The 21,927-nt window shown below is 52.6% G+C and overlaps 1 protein-coding gene across 3 annotated transcripts in view; it reads right to left on the minus strand.

Annotated features, from left to right (window-relative positions):
• The window catches only part of LOC128842091 (proton-coupled amino acid transporter 1-like), a 34,751-nt gene extending 14,508 nt beyond the window's left edge, over positions 1-20,243 (minus strand). Inside the window, exons 1-8 of one of the 3 annotated variants that reach the window (XM_054037818.1) lie at positions 20,196-20,243; positions 13,628-13,775; positions 12,684-12,774; positions 11,167-11,255; positions 9,517-9,612; positions 7,672-7,756; positions 4,749-4,967; positions 3,958-4,056 (exon numbers count right to left, since the gene is read on the minus strand). In XM_054037818.1, coding sequence (XP_053893793.1) covers positions 3,958-4,056; positions 4,749-4,967; positions 7,672-7,756; positions 9,517-9,612; positions 11,167-11,255; positions 12,684-12,774; positions 13,628-13,770 — 822 coding nt within the window. In that variant the 5' untranslated portion in view covers positions 13,771-13,775; positions 20,196-20,243. Of the gene's footprint in view, positions 1-3,957; positions 4,057-4,748; positions 4,968-7,671; positions 7,757-9,516; positions 9,613-11,166; positions 11,256-12,683; positions 12,775-13,627; positions 15,861-16,062; positions 16,797-20,195 lie in introns of those variants that run through there. The other 2 variants (XM_054037817.1, XM_054037816.1) reach the window with 2 other exon arrangements.
• Between the last annotated feature and the right edge of the window lie 1,684 nt (positions 20,244-21,927).

The raw sequence follows: 21,927 nt of genomic DNA on the forward strand, positions 1-21,927 counted from the left end.
TTTATTTACAGGAAGCTACTAAGCCTTCCCTACTTTGTAAACACAGAGCTGATAGCATTCCCCAATCATTTCAACCAGAAGGTGATGGATTAGCAAAAGCACAGGTTTAAGCTATTTCAACTTTTCCATGAAATACTGAAAAACAATGAAGCAGCAATGCCTCAGAGGAATTGTAGTTTGGGTGCCTTATGCTCCCATTCTCCTCAAAGGGCTGGGCTTGCTAGCGGGACTACATCTCCCATGATGCTTCATCCCCTTTTGGAGAAGGGAATTCATGATAGAAGTCACTGACTTCATGCAAAGAAAAGTCCAGCCAGCGAGCCCATCCTATACAAGAGAATGGGAGCATAGAGCCCCCAAACTGCACCATTTTGAATCGAAATATTTCAGGTTTTGTGCATTTGGCTTTCAACAACATATCGAAGTTTTCCATGGAAATCAGACACTTTTTGAACAATTTCATTCCACTGAAAATGCAATTTTTTGTAAACTGCTGAGACAAACAATTTTCAAGAAACCCTAGTAATCAAGAGTAACGTGGCAGCCAAAGACGATACTTTTCTGGGAGCATGGCAGGAGTGCATTGTGAAGTTTGCAGCATGTTGCTTTACCTCTACTCAAGCCTATGGTCACTCTGCTTAAGAACGGCCATACTGGGTCAGACCAATGGTCCATCTACCCCAGTACCCTATCCATGACAGTGGCCAGTGCCAGATGGTTCTGGCAGTTGGTTAAGGAGAACCCAGAGCATGGGATTGAGTCCCTGACCATCTTGGCTAATAGCCATTGATGGAGCTATCCTCCATGAACTTACCCAATTCTTCTTTGGACTCTATATACTTTTGGCCTTTACAACATCCCTCGGCAAAGAGTTCCACAGGTTGACAGTGCATTGTGAGAAGTAGTACATCCTTATATTTGTTTTAAACCTGCTGCTTACTAATTTCATCGGATGACCCTTAGTTCTTGTGTTATGTGAAGGATTAAATAACACTCTTGTTCACTTTCTCCACACCAGTCATGCTTTTATAGACTTCAGTCATATCCCCCGCCCCCTTACTTGTCTATTTGCTTAGCTGTTGTCAGTCTTTTTAATTTTTCCTCATATGGAAGCTGTTCCATACTCCTAATCATTTTCATTGCCCTTCTCTGCATCCTTTCCAATTCCAATAGATTTTTTTGATATGGGGCAAACAGAACTGTACCCAGTATTCAAGGTGTAGGCATACCATGGATTTATATAGTGGCATTATGTATTTTCTGTTTTATTATCTAGCCTTTTCCTAATGATTCCTACCATTATTAGACTTTTAGACTGCTGCCGCACACTGAGCGGATGCAGGGTCGACGAGAGGGGGAGAAGCCGGTACAAATTACCGGGACCCGGCGGTCCGGAAGGAGCCCCATGGTCCAGAAGGGGCCCCGGGGCCCGGCTTCGTCAGCCCCAGTTAGCCGGTCCGCCCTTGCTGGGGGGCCTGAAAAAAATTTTTCACCGGGGCCCAAACCTGCTCTCAGTGGCCCTGAGCGGATGCTTTCAGGGAACTCTCCACGATGACTAAACAATTGCTTTCTTGAATATTAACAGCTCATTTAGACCCCAGCATTTTGTATGTATAGTTGGGATTATGTTTTCCAACACACTTACTTTGTACTTAACCCTGAATTTCATCAGCCATTTTGTTACCCAGTTTCGTTAGACCCCTTTGTAACTTCACAGTAGGCTACAGGCTTAACTATCTTGAGTAATTTTGTATCATCTGCAAATTTTGCCACCTCACTGTTCACCCCTTTTCCAGATCATTTATGAATATATGTTAAACAGCACAGGTCCCAGGACAGATCTTTGGGAGACCCCACTATTTATCTCTCTTTGTGACAACTGGCCATTTATTCCTACCCTTAGTTTCTTATCTTTTAACCAGATACTGATCCATGAGAGGACCTTCCCTCTTATCCCATGACTGCTCATTTTGCTTAAGAGCCTCTGGTAAGGGACCTTGTCAAAGGCTTTCTTAAAGTCCAATTTCCTTTTCCCACTAGATCACCCTTGTTACAAGCTTGTTGACGCCCTCAAAGAATTGTCATAGATTTGTAAAGTGAAATCTTGCCTCACCAAAGCCGTGTTGCCTGATCCCCTATAAATCATGTTCATCTGCGGGTCTAATAATTCTGTTCTTTACTATAGTTTCAACCAATTTGCCAAAGTTTGGTTTTCCAGCCTCTAATTGCCAGGATTGGAGCCTTTTTCAAAAATAGGCATAACATTAGCTATCATCCAGTCATCTAGTACAGAGACGGATTTAAGCGATAGGCTACATACTACCATTAGTACAGTAGTTTTGCAATTTCATATTGGAGTTCCCTTCAGAACTCTTGGGTGAATCCCATCTGGTCCTGGGGACTTGCTGCTGTTTAACTGATCAATTTGTTCCAAAACCTCCTCTACGGACATCTCAGTCTGGGAGAGTTCCTCAGGTCTGTCACCTAAAATGAATGGCTCAGGTGTGGGGATCCCCCCCACGTCCTCTGCCGTGAAAATGGATGCAAAGAATTCATTGAGCTTCTCCGCAATAGTCTGGTCTTCCTTGAGGGCTCCTTTAGCACCTCAATCGGCCAGTGGCCCCAGAGGCTATTTGGCAGGTTTCCTGCTTCTGATGGACTTACATTTTTTCTATTAGTATGTGTGTCCTGAGTTAGCTGCTCTTCAAATTCTTTCTTGGCCAGTCTTATTCTTTTACAGTTGATTTGTCAGTGGTGCTTTTGGGTTTTTAAATATAGATTTCTGTGAGCTCCTTCGCTAGCTGCTATACGTCTTCGACTCTGGTGGTTTGGAAAGAGGGCGCACCAACAGGTCACAGAAGCACAGTGGTTGGAGCAGAAGACTGAGAGAAGCAAACTAAGCCAAAGAAAAAGCTTTTATTCCCACCGCCCTATGCTTGCTTTACAGGTCTGTGCAGTCAATACTCTGGTATCTTAGACAAGAACTAGATAAGTTCCTGGAGGACAGGTCCATCAATGGCTATTAGCCAAGATAGTCAGGGATGCAACCCCATGCTCTGGGTGTCCTGAGCCTCTGATTGCCAGAAGCTGGGAGTGGACAACAGGGGATGGATCATGCGATGATTGCCTGTTCTGTTCATTCCCTCTGAAGACCAGTGCTTTGGCCACTGTCGGAAGACAGGATACTGGGCTAGATGGACCACTGGTCTGACCCAGTGTGGCCGTTCTTATGTTCTTAATGGACTTGGTGCTTCCAGCTCATGTGTTTACGCAGCCAGGTAACACAAAGAAATGAAAACAGCTGTTCTCTTAGAAAGGGAACTCTGGGAAATAGCCTATGATGTTTAACCAAGATAATAAAAGTGCTCCACCCACCCACTTCCTCCTCTTTACTATCCGCATGCTGTTCTATTTACAGCACCTACTAGGAAGTAGACAAACATAATTGGCACTGCCGGAAATTGAACCGAAACCGTTGCAAGATACCAGGCTACTCAAGTGGAGGGAATAGACCAAGCAGTCCAATCTTCATGTCACTGTGTCTTTTCTCTCTCCAGCAAGGCAGCTTTAAAACCCAACCCGGTAGAGATATTCAGGGAACTTCACTCCTATAGACCACATTCATCTGTGCCACACAGGTAGACCCCAAGGGCTCTAAGTCAGAACACTGGCTTTGAAAGTATTAGATCTGAAGAGGAAGTAATTGAACAATTGCTGCTGAAGTATAAAGGTCTTTCAAGATTTCTTTAAAGGGCTCGATACCCTTCCATTCCCCCAGTAGCAACGAGGTTAGACGGAGGGAAGCTGTGTCTGTGTAGTGAATACACAATGAATACCAGTCACCCAGGTCACACATTTGGCTTACAAGCCCAGAGAGATCTCAGCACACACAGAACAGATGCTGCAGAGAGCACAAATAGCAGCCAATTCTTGCACTGCCTACAAGCCAACACTTACCACGCCGATACCTTCGAAAGCAAAGATAGCCGTGCCAAAAAACAGAGGGTAGGTCTTCCAGCCCGCTACGAGAGGCAGGTGGCTGGGATCCGGAAGGCCCTAGAAAAGAGCAGCTGGGATTTAAATGCAAGAGAGAAACCGAGGCCTATTCCAAAGGTTTCTTTTCTGTGGCGCTTGCTCAAAGTTTCAGCTCCCAAGCACTCAGTCAAAACATGGACTAGAATGCTCCTGAAAGCAGGTGCACACCCGGCACTGACAGAGCTGGGTAAGTTTCCCCCCCGTGCAGTGCACCTAATGCTTTACCTACAGTACCCCAACGACTCCAGTGTACATCCCCCCCACCACACACACCCTCCTCTAACTGTCTTGACCTGCAGCACTCCCTAAGAGTAGCTCATCTAATGTAGGGGTAGCCAAACTGTGGCTCTTTTACAGTTAAAGTGCAGTTCACAGAGCCCTCCATGTCCCCCCAATTCTCCACCTACCAGACTTGGGGCGGGGGGGAGCTCTGGGCTTCTGCCCTGCAGCAGAGTGGTGGGTCTCAGTGCTTCTGGCCAGTGGGAGAGAGCCTCTTGGGTCTTCAGCCCTGCTCCCCAACACACACACCCCTCCCTTCTGGGTCAGGTAGAATCCCCCAGAACCCCTCCTTCCCCACCAGGCTGAAGCCCCGAGAGGCGCACCCGGCTCTCAAACATCTGAAGATGATCATATGCAGTCCCTGAGTGAGGTCTGGGAGGTTTCAGGAAGGTCTCTAGACTCGAGAGGCATTCAGCTTTGGTCTTCACACGTACCGTGATGATATACCAGTTTATCATGATGAGACTGCTCAGCATGGCGAGGTTGGCCAGCATGGAGAAGACGGACAGGAACTTGAGATTCTGTATGTACACGAGCAGCACCAGGAACGGCAGCAAGGAGAGGATGAACAACCGGGAGTCCATGGTGGGAGTCAGCACCGTGGTTTTGTTGGAATGGCAGTCATTGGTGGTGCCATTTGCTGCAGAGATCACCTGGAGGGAGGAGCCAAAAAACCTCTGGATCCCGAACTGTTCCCTGTCATAACCTGAACTTGGCAACCGAGTCGCGGGGCTGCTGGCGAGTCCTAGCCACACAGCCTTTATCTTTTAGAGAGAGGTTGCATTTGCAAAACTTAAATACTGCAAGTTCTTTTAATAACCCAACACGCCACTCTAGGGCAGGCAGGGAGGAGACATTTAACATGTTTTTTTCCTATGAAAACACTTTGAACTTCTATAGCGGCTTCCATATGAATTTTACAGAGCTTTGTAAACAGCACATGAAACTCCGACTCCCAAGCGAGACGCGTTATGGTCCCTAGCTGGGGAAAGCGAGGCGTAGCGACTCAGACTTGCATCGAGGTCATGCAGCACGCACGATGAAAAGCTGGGAATAGAGCCCAGCCCTGTGCTTTAGACACAAGAGCGTCCACCCCCTGCCACGGTCACAGATCCTGGGTCCTCAAAGACACTTGAGACAAGCACCTCGCCTATCACATCAAGTGTAAATCTGTCAGACTGCTGGACAACTGAGCTAGGATTTCCGAACGAGTTGCAAATAACTCTTTTTAGCCAACCCATAACTAGTCTATTAAAAAGACAGCACAGGATATTTTTACAAAGAACTCAATGCGCGCACACACACGCGCTGCATAAAGCGGAAACAGCCTGTTCCTTTTTTTGCCACATCGCGATTGGATTAAAGACACGTTGGTGTTAGTATACAATGCATTACCCAAGCCGTAACCACTCCTGGGCTGGCGAAGCACAGCACAAAACATAAACACGGATAGCGTGCAAAGACTTAATGCTCAAGATCTCACAGGAGGATTTACTTTACCATCATGTAAAAGAATGCCCCCAAAATATGGGCTTCTGAAACCAGCAAAGGGCTTTTCCCCACCCTCAGCCAGTAAATAAGCAAACATCTAATCTCCATTTCGAATGGTCTGCTCCTTTGTAGGTCAGCCAGCATTGGCGCGCCGAGATTGCTCCATTATTAAAGCAACACGAAGGGTTCCCATGGAAGGAAGCCTGCCTGGAAATAGCAGTGACAGCCAGTGGGGTCAGTGAACCAACAGCTGGCTGCATTTGTCCACCTGCCCTCTATTCACGCCTGAGTATGACAGGGTCTGTGAGGTGAAGGAAAAAACAGCCCATCATACCGAGAGAGCAGTGATGCAGAGCAGCCACTTCACAGACTAATTCACTGCCCTGTGGAAAAAGAGACAGGACGCCCCCAAAAGGCAGAAGGCAACATAACGCTGGGAAGGACATGAAACCCCCAGGAATTCTCTCAGGTGTATTCCCAAATGTGGTGACTGGGAGATCCCACCCCTCCTCTCTCCACCTCCTGAGGAGACTGGTTTTCAGGACATTACGGCCCAGTTCTTCAGAGCAACCGGAGGTTGTTCTCCCCTCTTCCCCCCCTTTCCCAGACGAGTAATAATTTACACTGATCTGAACAAAACCCAACTAAGCCTGTTTCCAGCGATCTCACACTCCCCGCAGCATCCAACAGATCAAAACACTAGCTGAGCTGGCACGCATCTGTGGATTTCTCGCTCCCCACAGAGTGTTTATTAAGTAGGCACGACTGCTGATGCAGTCTCCTTTCCAGCCACTTATTTAAAAAGATACATCACAGCATCAAGGGCGTTCCCCCAGAAAAGCTCCCCTCGTGCTGGGGAAGCAGGTGGGCAGGGTTTCCTCCGACACTTTGTGGGACACTTGGCAGCGCTCCCCCAGCACACTGCCCAGCTCAGAGCGTGGGACGCAGTCAGATCTTCAATGCTTTCTTTTTATGCCCTGCCTGCTGGATTCTGGCCATTTAAGAGGAAAGGAGCAACTGGCATGGGGAGGCATGCAGAGGACTCCCAGCTTGCTTTGAAGTTTTGCAAATGCCTGTTTCTAGGCTGTAATATTTTGGTCTAATTTCAGTTGCTGGGCTTAGGGTGTCGGTGCCAGGGCAGCCTTGGTAATGTGTGATATACAGGAGGTCAGCCTACATGATCTGATGGTCCCTTCTGGCCTTAAAAGCTACGGTCCCTGCCCTGGGAAGTTTGCCATCTGGAGAGGAGAGACCTAATTCATTTGTTCCTGTTTAAAAGGGCTCTCGTTGGCATCATTCTACAATAGGAACCTCCCCCTGAAATTGAGATTGTCCCAACCGGAGCTTCTAGGGGCTACCGTACCATCTAGTCCAATATCCCATTGAATTGCGGCCAGTACCAACCGCTTGACAGGAAGATGCAAGATTCCTGCAAAAGGCCATGTGGGATAATCCCCTTCCCCTCTTAACCCCTGAGGCTTGGAAGCATCCAAAGCCAAGGGATGTGGCAGGCAAGTTTTATCTAGTGCAGATGTTTTTTCCAGGTCCTGGCCTTAGTTCGCTCGGTGAGTGTGGAAAACAAGAGGTCTAGCAGCCATTTATCACCGGTGACAAATACATGGTAGGGGGAGGTTGTATCGGTCACTTTCCCACTTTGCACAAACGCGGCCGGGATATTGATCTTTGCCTTTGGGCTGAAGGGTTACGTTTTCCTGTACTGCTCTAGTTATGGAAGCAAGACTCTTCTCCCTGGGTTTGGGTTTTAGTTTGCAGGAGAAGGAACAACCTGAGTTCTTCCCTCACCCCAAATCTGGAAAAGAACTCCCCTCCCCACCCCCTTATCACCAAAAAAAGCCAAAGTCTTACCTGTTTCAGATTGTCAGCCAGAAATACGAAATACACACAGCAGAACCCCAACTGGGTGAGAATCAAGAAAAACCCCACTACGTACCTGTGGGGGGTGGAGGGAGAAGAGAGAAAGTATTTATAAAAGAATCATTAATGCTAAAACCATGCAGCCTGCAAGACACGGACTCATGCTAGAGGCGCATGTTTTGATCCCAATGCTACATCAACCGTGTGAGCAATTCCTCTGCTAGGAGGCTGCAATACAGAGCTAGAGGTCAAAGGGTGATCAGGATGGCTTGCTTTTGCTGATGGTAGGAGGGAGCATTGCCCGAGGTAGATACTTCCCCTCTCCCTCTGTTTCACCAGCAAGCTCGCACAGCAGAAGGCCCTTTGTGTCCTCTTAGACCTTCTTAAGGCTGCACCAGCAACTGTCAAACTAAAATGTTCTGGGTACAAGGTGGAACCTCTCAACGGGGAGACAAGCCAATACCTGGAACAGGCCCATCAGAGGAGCTGCAAGCAGAGAAAGGTGCATGAACAGATCTCGGCTACGCAAGAGTGGTCTCCAACCGCTGTCTCAGCAAAGGGATGAAATGGGATCCTGCATCTTATGCTTAAAAATTCCTAGCTCTCCGTTCACCTTCTCCACTCCATCTCCCATTTTAGAAAGGGTTCAGTTTCCTGTGCTAGACGTGGGTAAGTCTGACATTGTGGCCTCTAGAGATTTAGCCCAAGAGACCCGTAAAGGCATCTCAAAGATTGTGGCCAAGGAGGGGACGTTATCTTGCAGCTTGGAGAGGCGCAGAAGCGCACAGTTTACACTGGGTGGGGATGAAGATCTAGACCCCCCAAATTAATAGATTCCAAGGCCAGACGGGATCATTGTGCTCCTCTAGTCTGATCTCCTGTATAGCACAAACCACAGAACTGCCACAAAGTAATTCCACAAGCAGATCTGTTAGGAAAACATCCAGTCTTGATGTTAAAATTGCCAGTGATGGAGAATCCACCCCAAGCCCTGGTAAGTGGTTTCAGTGGTTAATTGAAGAGCGTCTCTCCGCACCCCCATGAGTTTAGATTCCCCGTTCTGTGGAAGGGACCAGCACCGCCCCCCGGGCGTCTGGGAGACTCAGCCACTTCTCCCCCCTGCGTTCAAAGAGATCTGTCCCAGCAAGAGGTGTTACAGGCTCTTGTTGCCCCACATAAGCACTGCCTCACATACGGATTGTCAGTGTGTGTAACAGACACACTGCTAACGTACTGACTTCGGCAACACCTGCAAGGCGATGGAGTTACGGAGATGGACGGGAAGCGTTTGAACCAGCGGTTAAAGCTTTCACAGTGTCCAGCCGCTGACAGGAAGATGTGCCAACATGCAATGAAGTAATTAGCATTATCTGTCCCTTCCTTGCTGGGCTGCGGAGCAAATGAGTTTCCTTTTTCCACCCAGACACGTGCACTAAAGTACCATATTTCCCCTCTAGCACCACAACTGAGCACACGGGGAAGGATGACCTCCCGCATTTCAAGGAAATAAACACAATCCTGTCAGCAAGCCAGACTCCAGCATCCAGGGGTGTATACAAGCAACTGCGGAGCACACAACAGTTGTGTTTGCCTAGAGCCTGGCCAGACCCTAGCTCTTCGCTTTGTGCGGCCTCTCTCGGGGTAAGAAAGGTGCTACGGACAAAGCCAGGCTCCCATCAGACCGGGACAAAGCCGAGAACGAGGAGGTTGCATTCCCCTGAACTGGAAGAACCAGTTAAGTCTCTTATTTTACTCACTATTTGATTAGCATGTTTGAGAGCCCAGCCAGCTCTTCCTCTCCCAATCCGAACCCAAAGCAAGAAGAGAACACGGTACCTTCCCCAGATGGCATGGGTCCGAAGCCAAGCGCTAGGGCTGGCTTCTAGCCCGTACATCACAGCATCTCCATAGTCCACAAAAGGCCTTTGATATCTGAAGGGAGAGAGGAAGGGGACATTGGTGGCCCAATCTACTTTCAGAGGCACACACCGGGGGAATAACACAAGATTGCTGCTATTAGATGCAAGTCTGAATATATTTCTGATTGGCAACAGTTAGGCCAGGGTCCCCAGACTTTTTCCTCATATCCCTCCCCGCCCCCGCGCTGGCCACAGTTGGGAGCCGGAGTCATGGCTGGGAGCAGAACTGCAGCCGGGCCGTCAGCAGGGCCAGAGGCTGCAGCCGGGGTGAGGGCTGGAGGCAGAGCGGAGCCGCAGCTGGGGCTGGGCCAAGAACAGAGGCACAGTCGGGGTTGGCAGCAGGGGCCGAGTGCCACTGCAGCTGAGAGTCGGGGCCACAGCTGGGGGCAGAGCAGGGCCAGGTGGCGCTCCCGTGGAGGCTGGCCCAGGCCCTGCTGAACCTCCCCAAACACTCCTCTGCATCCCGTAGGGGGGCGCACCTCATAGTTTGGGGACCACTGTGCTAGGCCATTGTAAATAACTCAGTCATGCTTCTCTGTTGAACCCAGATACCATATAATGGAGATGGGAGCGTCAGAAGCTTGTGTAACCACAAGCAATAACCCCGTAGTATCTGCTCAGAGGAAGATGGGAATGCACCCAAAGCAGGTGTGAGCTGGGGACTCGAATCAACAGACAAGGAGAGCTCCTCGCTACACTGGTGCAAGCAGGGATATAATCAGGCCATGGGAAGTGAAAGTGGCCTCCTCCATTTTCTGTTTTGTTCTTTAATACTTTCCCCCTCTGCGGCTCTTCCCAATCAGTGATCTCACGGCACATCACAGGTGTTAGTGACGTGCCCCTCCCAAAGCCCCTGGGAGGTAGGGAGGCGTCGCCACCCTCCTTTTACAGGTGGGGAAGCAAAGGCGGAGACGATTAAGTGATTCACAAAGGAGTCGGCAGAACCAGGAGAGCTGTAGATGGAGAGATCAAGGACTGGGACAACACATACAGTGCTGTCAGGTGCACTGCCGGGCTCAGCACTGGGATAAGGGGGCGCAGTGTGAAATCGGGACCGAGGAGCACACCCGTAGCACACTGCGTGAGTGACTCAGAGGGCCAGGCACGGCACAATCACGTGCTGTACACAATCGCCTTTATAATAGCCTCTCTCCTTAAACGTTCCTCCCCATCAGCTCCCTCTCTCAACCAGAAACTGACCAAGCCCTTGGGAAGTCTGCGCAACTTACCTAGCCTGGTAGCTTGCAAAAAGCCTCTTCCCAATATGAGGAACTTGGTGCAACACTCTGCGAATCTGGTTACAAGGTTACAAAGGCAACATCCTCTCCAACCCTCTACGCCCACCATGCGCCACCCCCAGGGATTCAGGAAGGAGAGCTCTCTGGCCACAGGTTGCACAAGGGCTTTCAGCACTTTGGCACACTTCAACGGACAGAATGCTGCCTGAGGACTTTAAAGGATGTGTCACCATTTCTAATGGGCTCCATAAAACTAAGACAAGGGGGGTGCTGGGGAGGGGATAGGAGGCCAACACTTCAGGCCCGACAGCAGCGAGGGTTTCTCTTACTTGTTGCAGAAGTGGTGAGCGCATTTAACCAGGATGCCCATACAATGCACTGCGGCAATTCCCATCACCAGCAAACTGAGTGGGCCCAGCTAGACAGCAGGAGAAGGGGGAGAGAGAGAGAGAGAGAAGAGCGCACTATGATGGTTAAAACAAGAACTGCAAGGCTGGGTTCACATTAGACAGCAATGTACAGAGAGCTGAGAACACAAGGGCGGTCCTGCCTGCATTAGAAGAGCGTACCAAGGAAGCCACGCAAAACTATTAGCACGGCGGGACACCGCTCTGATCCTGAATCAGAACCGCGAGGGGGAAAAGCTCTGTAGGATCCAGGCTCTGCCTTTCCAAATGCTGGATTGTTCCCTGCAGTACAGCACAGTCCCAGGTTTGGGGAACCTCGCGCCTGCGGACTGGTGGAGAGCCGCGGAACCTCAAGTGAGGTATGTTGGCTTTGTCTGATGCCAAAGCCCCTCAAGGAACTTTACAGAAGATGGACGGTATTTAAACCACGCGTGGCACCAGATTAGTAGCAAAGTCAAGGGGGAAATGGAACCACTGGGGTTTGACTTAGTGTTAGGATCCCCTGGAGCTCCAGAGGCAATGGGCAGAAGGGCGGCCTGCTCCCTCCACAGATGCTGGCGCTATGCACTGTATGGTCTGTTATAGATACTGGTGAGACGAAGACGCCTGTCTCAGTGCCTGAGGGTTGTAGGAGCAGCTAGATACACAAGAATGTTAATAAGCAGGAAGGCTCAGCGACACCTGAAAGGTAACAGAGCACCTGACTGCTAAGGAATGCAGTTCAGAGCGAGGTGCTTCTGGGACAGCGTTAACGCCCAAGTTCTACCACCTGGGCTAGGCGGACGTGTTGTCGTCACACGGCAAGGTTTTGTTTTAGGTCATGACTTACACTTGTATTTAATTGCTAGGAGCGGAGAAGAGACCGCCTGACCTCACACAACGTGTTTTCTCAGTCTAGGTAAGGGGGTGAGAGGACATCTAGCAGCCAGAGGCTTTACAATCACTGGTCTAACTGCAGCATTGCAAAGAGACCTGCTAAGGGTTGATGTACGATTGGCAAAAAGCGCCAGCCCCACCGCTCTGGAGTCTGCAGCCCTCTGTTTGTCTACACAATACAGCACACAGGCAAACCTTCCCCAACACCCTGTTTCAAGCCCGGGCAGAGGAAATGGCCCCAAGAGGAACACAGCAGCGACGCCTTGCTGATGCCTTCCCCCAAGGAACCAGCCCGACACCGCAGCTCTTCACTCGGGCTTCTGAACAGCCAGCCACTAGCCGCGCAGTCACTACTGACCTAGCAGGGAGGGGAACCGGTGATGTAGGGCTGGACGCTTTCTAGCCTCTGACCAACCCCAGCAGCCATCTAAGCAGGAGGTGCTAGACACACAGAAGGCCTGAGTCCAAGTCAGCAACATGCCTCTGTCTAGAAACCAAGCAGGAGCCCCCCACCCGCAATCGGAGTGGGTGCCTCCGTGCTATTAAGGGAGACGCCGTCTTACCACGATGCCAGCGTTTTTCACAGCCAGGGGCAGTCCCAGAAGGCCAGTGCCAATATTCCCTTTCACCAGGTGGATCAAGGTTTGAAACCATCTGCGGAGGAGAAGATACAGAGACGGTCAGGAATGGCACAGGATATTCTAGCCCCAGTGCAAGCCTGCCAGTGTACTTCAGCCCCAGCCCCCCTCCCCCCCCCCCCCCCCATATGGCCACTCTAGTCCTAGGCTGCTCTTGAACAGAGATTGCCAGTGGCTGGGAACAGAAAATACCCTGGCAAGATCTCTGAGCAGCGGATACGTTTGCCGGAGCAGCAAGCAGAGCTCAGCACCTGCAGGTCTTCGTAAGCCCAGCAGCACCAGCAGGTGACCACGCAGTCAGAAGCGACGGATACTGACTGAGTCCGTGAACTCAAGCATCCTTACTGCCAGCAAGCCACTGATTTGCTCTGAATTCAGGCAAGTCATTTGCCTTCCACATCCCCAAGTCAGAGCTGGCTGGGAAAAAAAAGTGGCGGAGGAAGGGGGTGGGAGGAAGAGGGAAATCCAAAGCTGCTTTTAAAAAACTAAGATGCTATCTCTAAGTCAGGCTTCACGGGGGAAATAAACTGCCAAAAAATAAAATAAAATAAAATAAAATCTGCGGAGACACAGCATCTGTGGAAAGTACCTGATCTATCCACACCTGGACTGAACTTACAGCAACCCTGGCAGGCGGAGCACTTGCTCCCAGAGACCTGTACGGACAGGCACCAGAGAGCCTGCAAGGCAAACCGTAGCTCTGTACCGGTTACACAGCACATTTCACGCCCAAAGGATCCCGGAGCATCCTCTGAGGAGTACAGGGGGGGGCCGTGGTGTCCAGCAGCTGAATGCAGTGCCCACTCTCAGTAACGCACGGGCCGTCTGCGCCAGCAGAGAGAAGAGGTGGTTCTGAACCAGTCACTTACGTCGTCCCGTTGCTCTCCCCGAACCGCTGGTAGGATGAAGGAGAGGCAAAGCTGTTTATGCCTTCGGGGGGGCTCCCGTCAGGCGTAGCCTCTGTGGAGCTGTAGTCGTTGTAGTCCTCGCTGCGCAGCCTCCTGGTGGACATAGTGGCTGTGGAGACAGTCACATCAGGAACTGCGGCTAACTCTATGCTCCCTGCCTGGGGTTTCTTTGGTTCAGCCATGGTCACAGGACCAGCTCCCTGTGCTATTGCCAGGGCAGGCTCACCCTGGCAGGCTATTATAGGGCGCCACCTCACCAGCCCGCCCAGCAGTCACAGTGTCGGCATGCCTGAATGGAGCCTCCAGAATAACCGGAGAGCCTAGGCCTGTGGAGGGGTCAATATAAGTCCCGCACTCCTCCCCGAAGCTAGACACACCCACCCGGGATGCACCCAGCAATTCCTGCGGGGACAGATCACTCGGAGTTGACCTGCCCAGATACTTAACACCAGATGACACGGACGTCTGTACCGCTTCTCCTAAACAGGCCGGGTACGCAGAGCAATCAGCCCGTGCAAGCTGGCAGCACACAGCCCCGGAGCTCTCCATCTACTTGCAGGTCACCTTTATGGAAGACTGTTGACAGGTGCTCAGAATGGAGGGTCCTGTACAGGCCCACCAGGGAGTGGATACATTCAGCACTGACAGGCACCCAAAGGACTCCCAGTGAAGAGACACTGATTGGCTGCGGGGGAACAAGTGCCCCCCACACATCCAGCGAAGTTCCCAACCGTCTTTCATCTAGTTCATCTTGGTATTTTGAGATCCGTGTCGACAACAAGCAGGTCCCAACCCCCACTGCCAGGGCCAGCTCCAGGAATCTTTACCCAGGGTTCAGGACTTCCCCTCCCCCCGCCCCATGAAATCAGGCTGATCAAGTTGGACTAAGGGTTTAAACTGCTTCCTGGATAAGATCTAGGCTGACCAGACAGCAAATGTGAAAAATCAGGAAAGGAGGTGAGGGGTAATAGGAGCCTATATAAGAAAAAGACCCCAAAATTGGGACTGTCCGGATAAAATCAGGACATCTGGTCACCCTAATAAGATCTGAGAAGAGAACACAATGGAGAGGCTTTCAGGAGCCTTTCTACTCTGTCAGTGCTCTAGCAACTGGGTGCCCTACAGAACCGATAGGTTAGCATTTAAAAGGAAGGCCTCTTTCTCCTGGGGGCAAGTCAAGAAGCAATCAGATGCTTAGTTCCAAGATGAAGCCTGGAGTCTCTCCAGATGCCATGCTGACTGCAGGCCCAGGCACTAGTCCTCCCAAGCATGATGTTACTGTGTCTTAAGATGGTAAATGTTCAAAGCCTGTAAATGGAACAAGGAAGCTTTAGAGGTTTGCAGAAGGATTAGGAGAGTAGACATGGAAATCCACCCAGCATCTAGGTTCACTGCTGCTGGGCCAGCCCTCAGAGCAGCAGTTCCACTTGGGCTGAAAACATCCGGCAAACCAAGAGACAAGTCTGCTATTGGGGTGACCAATGGTGGCAGCCCCACAGGCAGTATTAGCAACTGGCTGGAAACCGGTCGTTAATTTGCGGAAACACAAAGAGAGAAATATGCTTTAATTACTGCTGGGCTGATCCAGGCTCTGTTTCCATTCCTACCACAGGAGTGTCACAATTCACCTTTAAGTAACAAACCACAAGTAGAACCAGCAAGCATCACAGCCTCGGAGATATGCAATATACGTGCATGGAAGTGTGTGGCACCATGCGGCTCGGAGTCACTCCCCTGGGCACAAGGGGCCTGCTTCTGCTCCGACTGCAGCAATTGTGAGACTGCAGTGAAAGCAGGTTTGGGCCCAGAGCAAACAGCCATTCTCCCTGGACAACAGGCACTCAAATATTTGCTATAGCTTGTGGGCTGGTCAGAGAGACAACACTGCAGAGAGGAAGAACACAGAATGGGGAAAAGAGGTGGAGGCAGCGGAGGGAATTGGTAGAGAGAAGCAGCAAGGAGTGAGAACAGAAAGCAAGGCCCAGAGAGAGCTAGGACACACAACAAGGGATGGAAAGATGGATGGATGCCTAGCCTTGGGGTTACACCACTGGACGGGGACTCAGGAGTCCTGGGTTCATGTTTCTGGCTCTGCAACACAGTCATATGACTTGCCCAAAATCCGAGCCTCGGTTCCCTATCTGGAAAGCAGGGATCATACCCTCCTCTGACTCGTCTGTTTAGATTGGAAGCTCTCTGGGGGCACCTGACTTGACTAGGGATCTCTAGGTATTACTCTAATGCAAATAATAAAAGGACAGAGGGAGAACCGGTCGTTAATTTGCGGAGCGCTGCTTTACCTCGTTATATCCGAATTCGTGTTATATCAGGCCACGTTATATTGAGGTAGAGGTGTATTTGGATAAAGCACATGTATTAACTTGCTCCTCCACTACCTGAGACAGCTGTCACTCTTAAGAGGTTCATTTCAACCCAGAACCCTTTGCTCCAAGGTAGTCAATCATCTCATCCCGTTGCAGTCTCCCTGTGGTCAGAGTCAAGTCCACACTCCTCCTGCTGTTAGAAGTTTTACAGCCACCGAAAGTACATACTAGAATGATGAGGCAGCACTGGGGAGCTGAGGTTCCGCTGTCCTTCGAGCTACTTTTCTCCTTCCTTAGTCAGCAGGGCACCTATCTCTGTCTCACCTGCAGTTAGTTTACATCAACCCCTCCTGTCCTGGAGACCAAGTGGTTTCCTTCTCTTTCAGAAAAGTCCCCCTCAGATAAGGGGTGTTCCGGGGGAAAAAAAAAACAAAAAAAACCCAGGTCTCTCACCACACTGTGTCCTCTCCCGGTACTGCTCTTATTTCTGAGCAAGCTTTAACCCTAAATCAGCTGACACAGAACACGCCTTGTGAGTCACCACAGTGGCCTACAGGAAGTCCATTGCACCAAGCAACGGGGAAGGCAGGTTTGAATTGAGGAGAGGCAGTCACGTAAGGCCGGCACAGTGCTGCAGAAGTGCTGCTTCTCATTTCCATGGTAAAGGCAAGATCTACTGCTCCATAGCAGCATCTAACAAAACTGGATGATCCTCCTTCTCAATGGGGAGGGGAGTTTTGCTGAAAAGAGGTGTGAGCCAGGTTATCAGGATGGGGGCGGGAGGGCTCCTCAAACTGGGGGTCGGGACCCCTCAGGGGGTCACGAGGTTATTACGTGAGGCGTCACGAGCGGTCAGCCTCCACCCCAAACTCCGCTTTGCATCCAGCATTTATAATGGTGTTAAATAGATTGAAAAGTGTTTTTAATTTATAAGAGGGGTCACACTCAGAGGCTTGCTATGTGAAAGGGGTCACCAGTACAAAAGTTTGAGAACCACTGTCCTAGAGGTTAGAGAACAGGTGTAAGCATTCATTTGAAACTAACATCATAGTTTAAAGGGCCAAAATCCACTGACGGCCAGGATGAATTTATCCCCCAAAGCGTTTGTTTTAGCTTCTGGCATTAGGTGAATGAAGGAGAGAGGCTCACACAGAAAAGGAAGTGGAATGATATTCTGCAAGGCTTCGAGAAGGGACAGCATGGGGAAGATAACTGAAGAGAGAAAGCGAAGCCTTTGGGAAGGTGTAGACCCCACCCTCCCTAACCCAAATAATTACCTCCCCCGCCTAGAAAGAATGAAGTGGGCGAAAAACATAGGTGCCCAATAGAAGAGCAAGGAGCAACGTCCTTCATGCTTAGCTCAACTTCAGCCAAGCCATTAAAATGGGGTCCTGCCCAAAAGGCAATTAGCATAATTTCAAATCCAGTCAGTAATGCAGATCGATCGCCCCAGCTCTTGGGCAGATTCATTTCCAAACTCTACCCAGGCCCGCCAAAACAACAGGTGATATTTTTACAAGCAGCATCCTATCCCCTCTCAGAACAGGAGGATGTAAATGGCAGCGGCGAGGGAATTGTTGGTGTATGTACTGTGAACAGTAAAGGCAATTGTCAGCCTGGGGATCAAAGAGAAACTCTTCCAACAAAGCAATCGGACTTAATTACACAGCAACCAGCTGCACCACCTACTCTGCATGGCTCATCTAGAAACAAACCATTAGTGGAGCAGGAGCCTGACATGCTATTTGAGGCTCACATCAGTGATGTTCTCTATACAAGAAACAACATAGTTACATTATCTTGCTCTCCAGTCAGTGCTCAGTTCCTCCCTTGAATTTTCCTAGAGTACACGTCGCTGCTCTTCTCTTTTGAAACCCAGGCAGATCCGCCCATCGTAACTTGACATCGACATTTCTGGATTAAAGATTTTACAGTAGCAGGAAGCAAAAGTGGTCAATTTCCATGCAATCAGCAAGAAGGAGAACCACTCAGTCAGGGTTTGGAAAAGTACTGAGGGGAGAAAGAGGGTTTCCGTCTCATCCATGCAGAGAACATTCTCAGCTAAAAGCAAAACCCACCAAGTTATTTCCTCATCACTTACAGAGAGGAGAGACAAGAACATTCAGTCCCTCCTCTAACCATGCAGGCAAGTTTACTTAAAAACAGTCCCCCTGAAGTCACTGAGGCTACCAAGTGCATAAAGATAAGCATGTTTAGCCCTTTGAGGTCAGGATTCTACCTCCAGAATCGAAGTGGAGGAGCCATTTCCGCCATTATTATGGGTTTTCGCCTTGTCTGGTTTGGACACGAAAGGTTGGGGGGCTGCTATTCCTTTCAAAATTAAGGTGCTGTTCAGACCTCCGGAAAAGACCTTCATAATTTGAGTTTTGTGTCAGATGCCAGGGCTCTTTTCGGTCAGTATTCGTTTACTCTCGCTTTCCAGTGCCTGCAGAGATGCCACGCAGCACCAGTGCTCTGAACGCCCCTCCACATTACTCACCCTCCGCAGGCAATTTGTATTTAGCAAACTGCCCTCATGACTCCAGCATGCCCACGTGTGGGTGGGTCTGAGGCATTGACAAGCATTTCCCTATGACTGCTCTGACTGTTAGGGAGTTTGCTTTGCCCCAACCTGACACACACGACCCCACCTCTTATTGCTACACAGCATCTCCAGTCCAGAGGATACTTAGTGCAACTGCGGCTAAGAGATATTGCCCACTACTTACCCTTGCTCCTACCCCCCCCCCCCGCCCCATGTACCATATACATGGGTCACCTAGGTGTATGGTCAGGTCTAACTGGCACTACCCAGCACAACCTCTATGCTGGGCATATGCCACCTGGTTCACACTTCCCCCAACATAACACCCCCTTGCACAGTACAGCACCCCCCTCAGTCTCATTGCACCCCTGTTTTGCTGCATCTGCCTGCAGTCCCAGATTCACCCCCACCCTGGAGGTGGCAACCCCTGGGCTTTAACCCTCCAGCTTGCAGACACCTGCTGCCCCCGCCATGCAACTAACACTGCAGCGGGCTCCCAAGGGTGCACTGTCCCCTTGCAGCCCCGGGCTCCAACCCCCGTGCAGGCTCGCGCCCCCCAATCCCCGGCCAACGCCCCCCCAGGCACGCGCCCCCCAATCCCTGGCCAACGCCCCCCCAGGCACGCGCCCCCCAATCCCCGGGCAGTGCCCCCCCAGGCACGCGCCCCCCAATCCCCGGGCAGTGCCCCCCCAGGCACGCGCCCCCCAATCCCCGGGCAGTGCCCCCCCAGGCACGCGCCCCCCAATCCCCGGGCAGTGCCCCCCCAGGCACGCGCCCCCCAATCCCCGGGCAGTGCCCCCCCAGGCACGCGCCCCCCAATCCCCGGGCAGTGCCCCCCCAGGCACGCGCCCCCCAATCCCCGGGCAGTGCCCCCCCAGGCACGCGCCCCCCAATCCCCGGGCAGTGCCCCCCCAGGCACGCGCCCCCCAATCCCCGGGCAGTGCCCCCCTAGGCACGCGCCCCCCAATCCCCGGGCAGTGCCCCCCTAGGCACGCGCCCCCCAATCCCCGGGCAGTGCCCCCCTAGGCACGCGCCCCCCAAGCCCCGGCCAGTGCCCCCCCAGGCACGCGCCCCCAAGCCCCGGGCAGTGCCCCCCCAGGCACGCGCCCCCCAATCCCCGGCCAACGCCCCCCCATGCACGCGCCCCCCAATCCCCGGCCAACGCCCCCCCAGGCACGCGCCCCCCAATCCCCGGCCAACGCCCCCCCAGGCACGCGCCCCCCAATCCCCGGCCAACGCCCCCCCAGGCACGCGCCCCCCAATCCCCGGCCAACGCCCCCCTATGCACGCGCCCCCCAATCCCCGGCCAATGCCCCCCTATGCACGCGCCCCCAAGCCCCGGGCAGTGCCCCCCCAGGCTCGCGCCCCCAAGCCCCGGGCAGTGCCCCCCTATGCACGCGCCCCCCAATCCCCGGCCAATGCCCCCCTATGCACGCGCCCCCCAATCTCCGGCCAATGCCCCCCCAGGCTCGCGCCCCCAAGCCCCGGGCAGTGCCCCCCTATGCACGCGCCCCCCAATCCCCGGGCAGTGCCCCCCCAGGCTCGCGCCCCCAAGTCCCGGCCAATGCCCCCCTATGCACGCGCCCCCCAAGCCCCGGGCAATGCCCCCCCAGGCTCGCGCCCCCAAGCCCCGGGCACGCGCCCCCAGCTCAGCGCTCACCGGCAGCTGCCCGGCGATCACCGGCCCCGCCCCTCCATCTTGCTTTTCCGCGTGCCGGTCACCCGACGCCCAGTCACGTGACGCCCGGCTCAGCTGACTCCTTCTCCCGCGGCTCCCTCGCCCGGCTTCTCCAGCCTGCGCGTGCGCAGTAGGGGGTTGCTGTGCCCCCTGGCGGCCGGAGCTGGCGCTGCGCACGCCGAGCTAGCAGAGCTAGCCCCAGCCCTGCAAGGGAACCAGGAGCACAGGGGAACCTCTGCTGGGTCCCCTGCCTGGGGGCGCTTGCAGGGGGGATCCCCGGCATGGCCTGTAACCCAGCCCTCCCTGCAGTCAGTGGGAAAGGCACATGCAGGTTTAGCGGTGCTGGGCTTATGACTCCTGCGTCAGCCTCTCACATAAATGTGATGCTCCGTCACCCCCGCGCTCACGTGGCTGTAACAAAAGCCACCACTACACTTGGCATGTTTCACTATCAAGGGCTCAGAGAAAGGAGCGTGCACCACCCAAGGGGCTAGAGGGGACACATAACCAGGCTGGGGCCCGTGTCTGGGCAATACCAATGATGGAGTACGGAGAGGAAAGCATGCACAGGGCAGCCTGGCTAATGGTATGTTCTGGGCAATGCCGGTCAGAGCCTGAGTTGCACCAAGCGACACCTGAAGTAATGACCCTGGGGCATGTGTCAGAGCAGGGGCACAGTGGTCTGGGGAAACGTCTAGTGAGAGCAGCTGCTGGGAAATGCTGCCCCATACGGGGAAGCTGGGGGAGAATTCCTCCAGGCAGTCTGATAAATGCAGACTGCCTGACGCCCAGGGCCCTTCCGAGCCCAGCGGTGTATTAACAGGGGGATTTTGCACCTCCTTACTGAGATCCTTTGATACAGCCGTGTGGGTGCCCAGGACGAGGGAACGTTGCAGGTTCAGCATGAGATGCACTGACAGCAGCATGGGATAGGACGGGTGGGCAAACTTTTTGGCCTGAGAGCCACATCTGGGTATGGAAGTTGTATGGCGTGCCATGAATGCTCACAAATTGGGGGGTTAGGGGGCGAGGGCTCCGGCTGGGGGTACGGGTTCTGGGATGGGGCTAGGGATGAGCGGTTGGGGGTTCAGAAGGGTGCTCCAGGCTGGGACCGAGGGGTTCGGCGGGTGGGAGCGGAATCAGGGATGGGGCAGGAGGTTGGGGCATGGGAGGGGATCAGGGGTGCAGGTTCCAGGCAGCGCTTACTTCAAGCAGCTCCCAGAAGCAGCGACACGTCTCCCCTCCGGCTCCTACACGGAGGCGCAGCTCTGCGCAGTGCCTATGCGGCCAATGGGAGCTGCAGGGGCAGCGCTTGGGGCAGGGGCAGCGTGCGGAGCCCCCTGGCTGCCCCTATGCATAGGAGCCGGAGGGGGGACATGCCGCTGCTTCCGGGAGCCACGCAGAGTGAGGCAAGGCCCAGACCCCACTTCCTCACTGAAGTGGAGCAAGTCCCGGATCCCGCTCCCTGGTGGGAGCTCACAGGCCAGATTAAAACATCTGGAGGGCCAGATGCGGCCCCCGGGCCGTAGTTTGCCCACCCCTGGGATAGGAGCTTAGACCAGCTGGAATCCACTATCACTCGCTCCAGCCAGTGCTGTCAGACCATCAAGGGCATCAAACCAACTCACCCGATTTTCATTTACATTTAAAATAAAGAAAATCACCCGTTCTAATTTTACCGAAGGCCCAAGAACCACTGCCAAGGACTCAGCCC

This window comes from Malaclemys terrapin, chromosome 8 (assembly GCF_027887155.1).
Source record: "Malaclemys terrapin pileata isolate rMalTer1 chromosome 8, rMalTer1.hap1, whole genome shotgun sequence".
NCBI lineage: Eukaryota > Metazoa > Chordata > Testudines > Emydidae > Malaclemys > Malaclemys terrapin.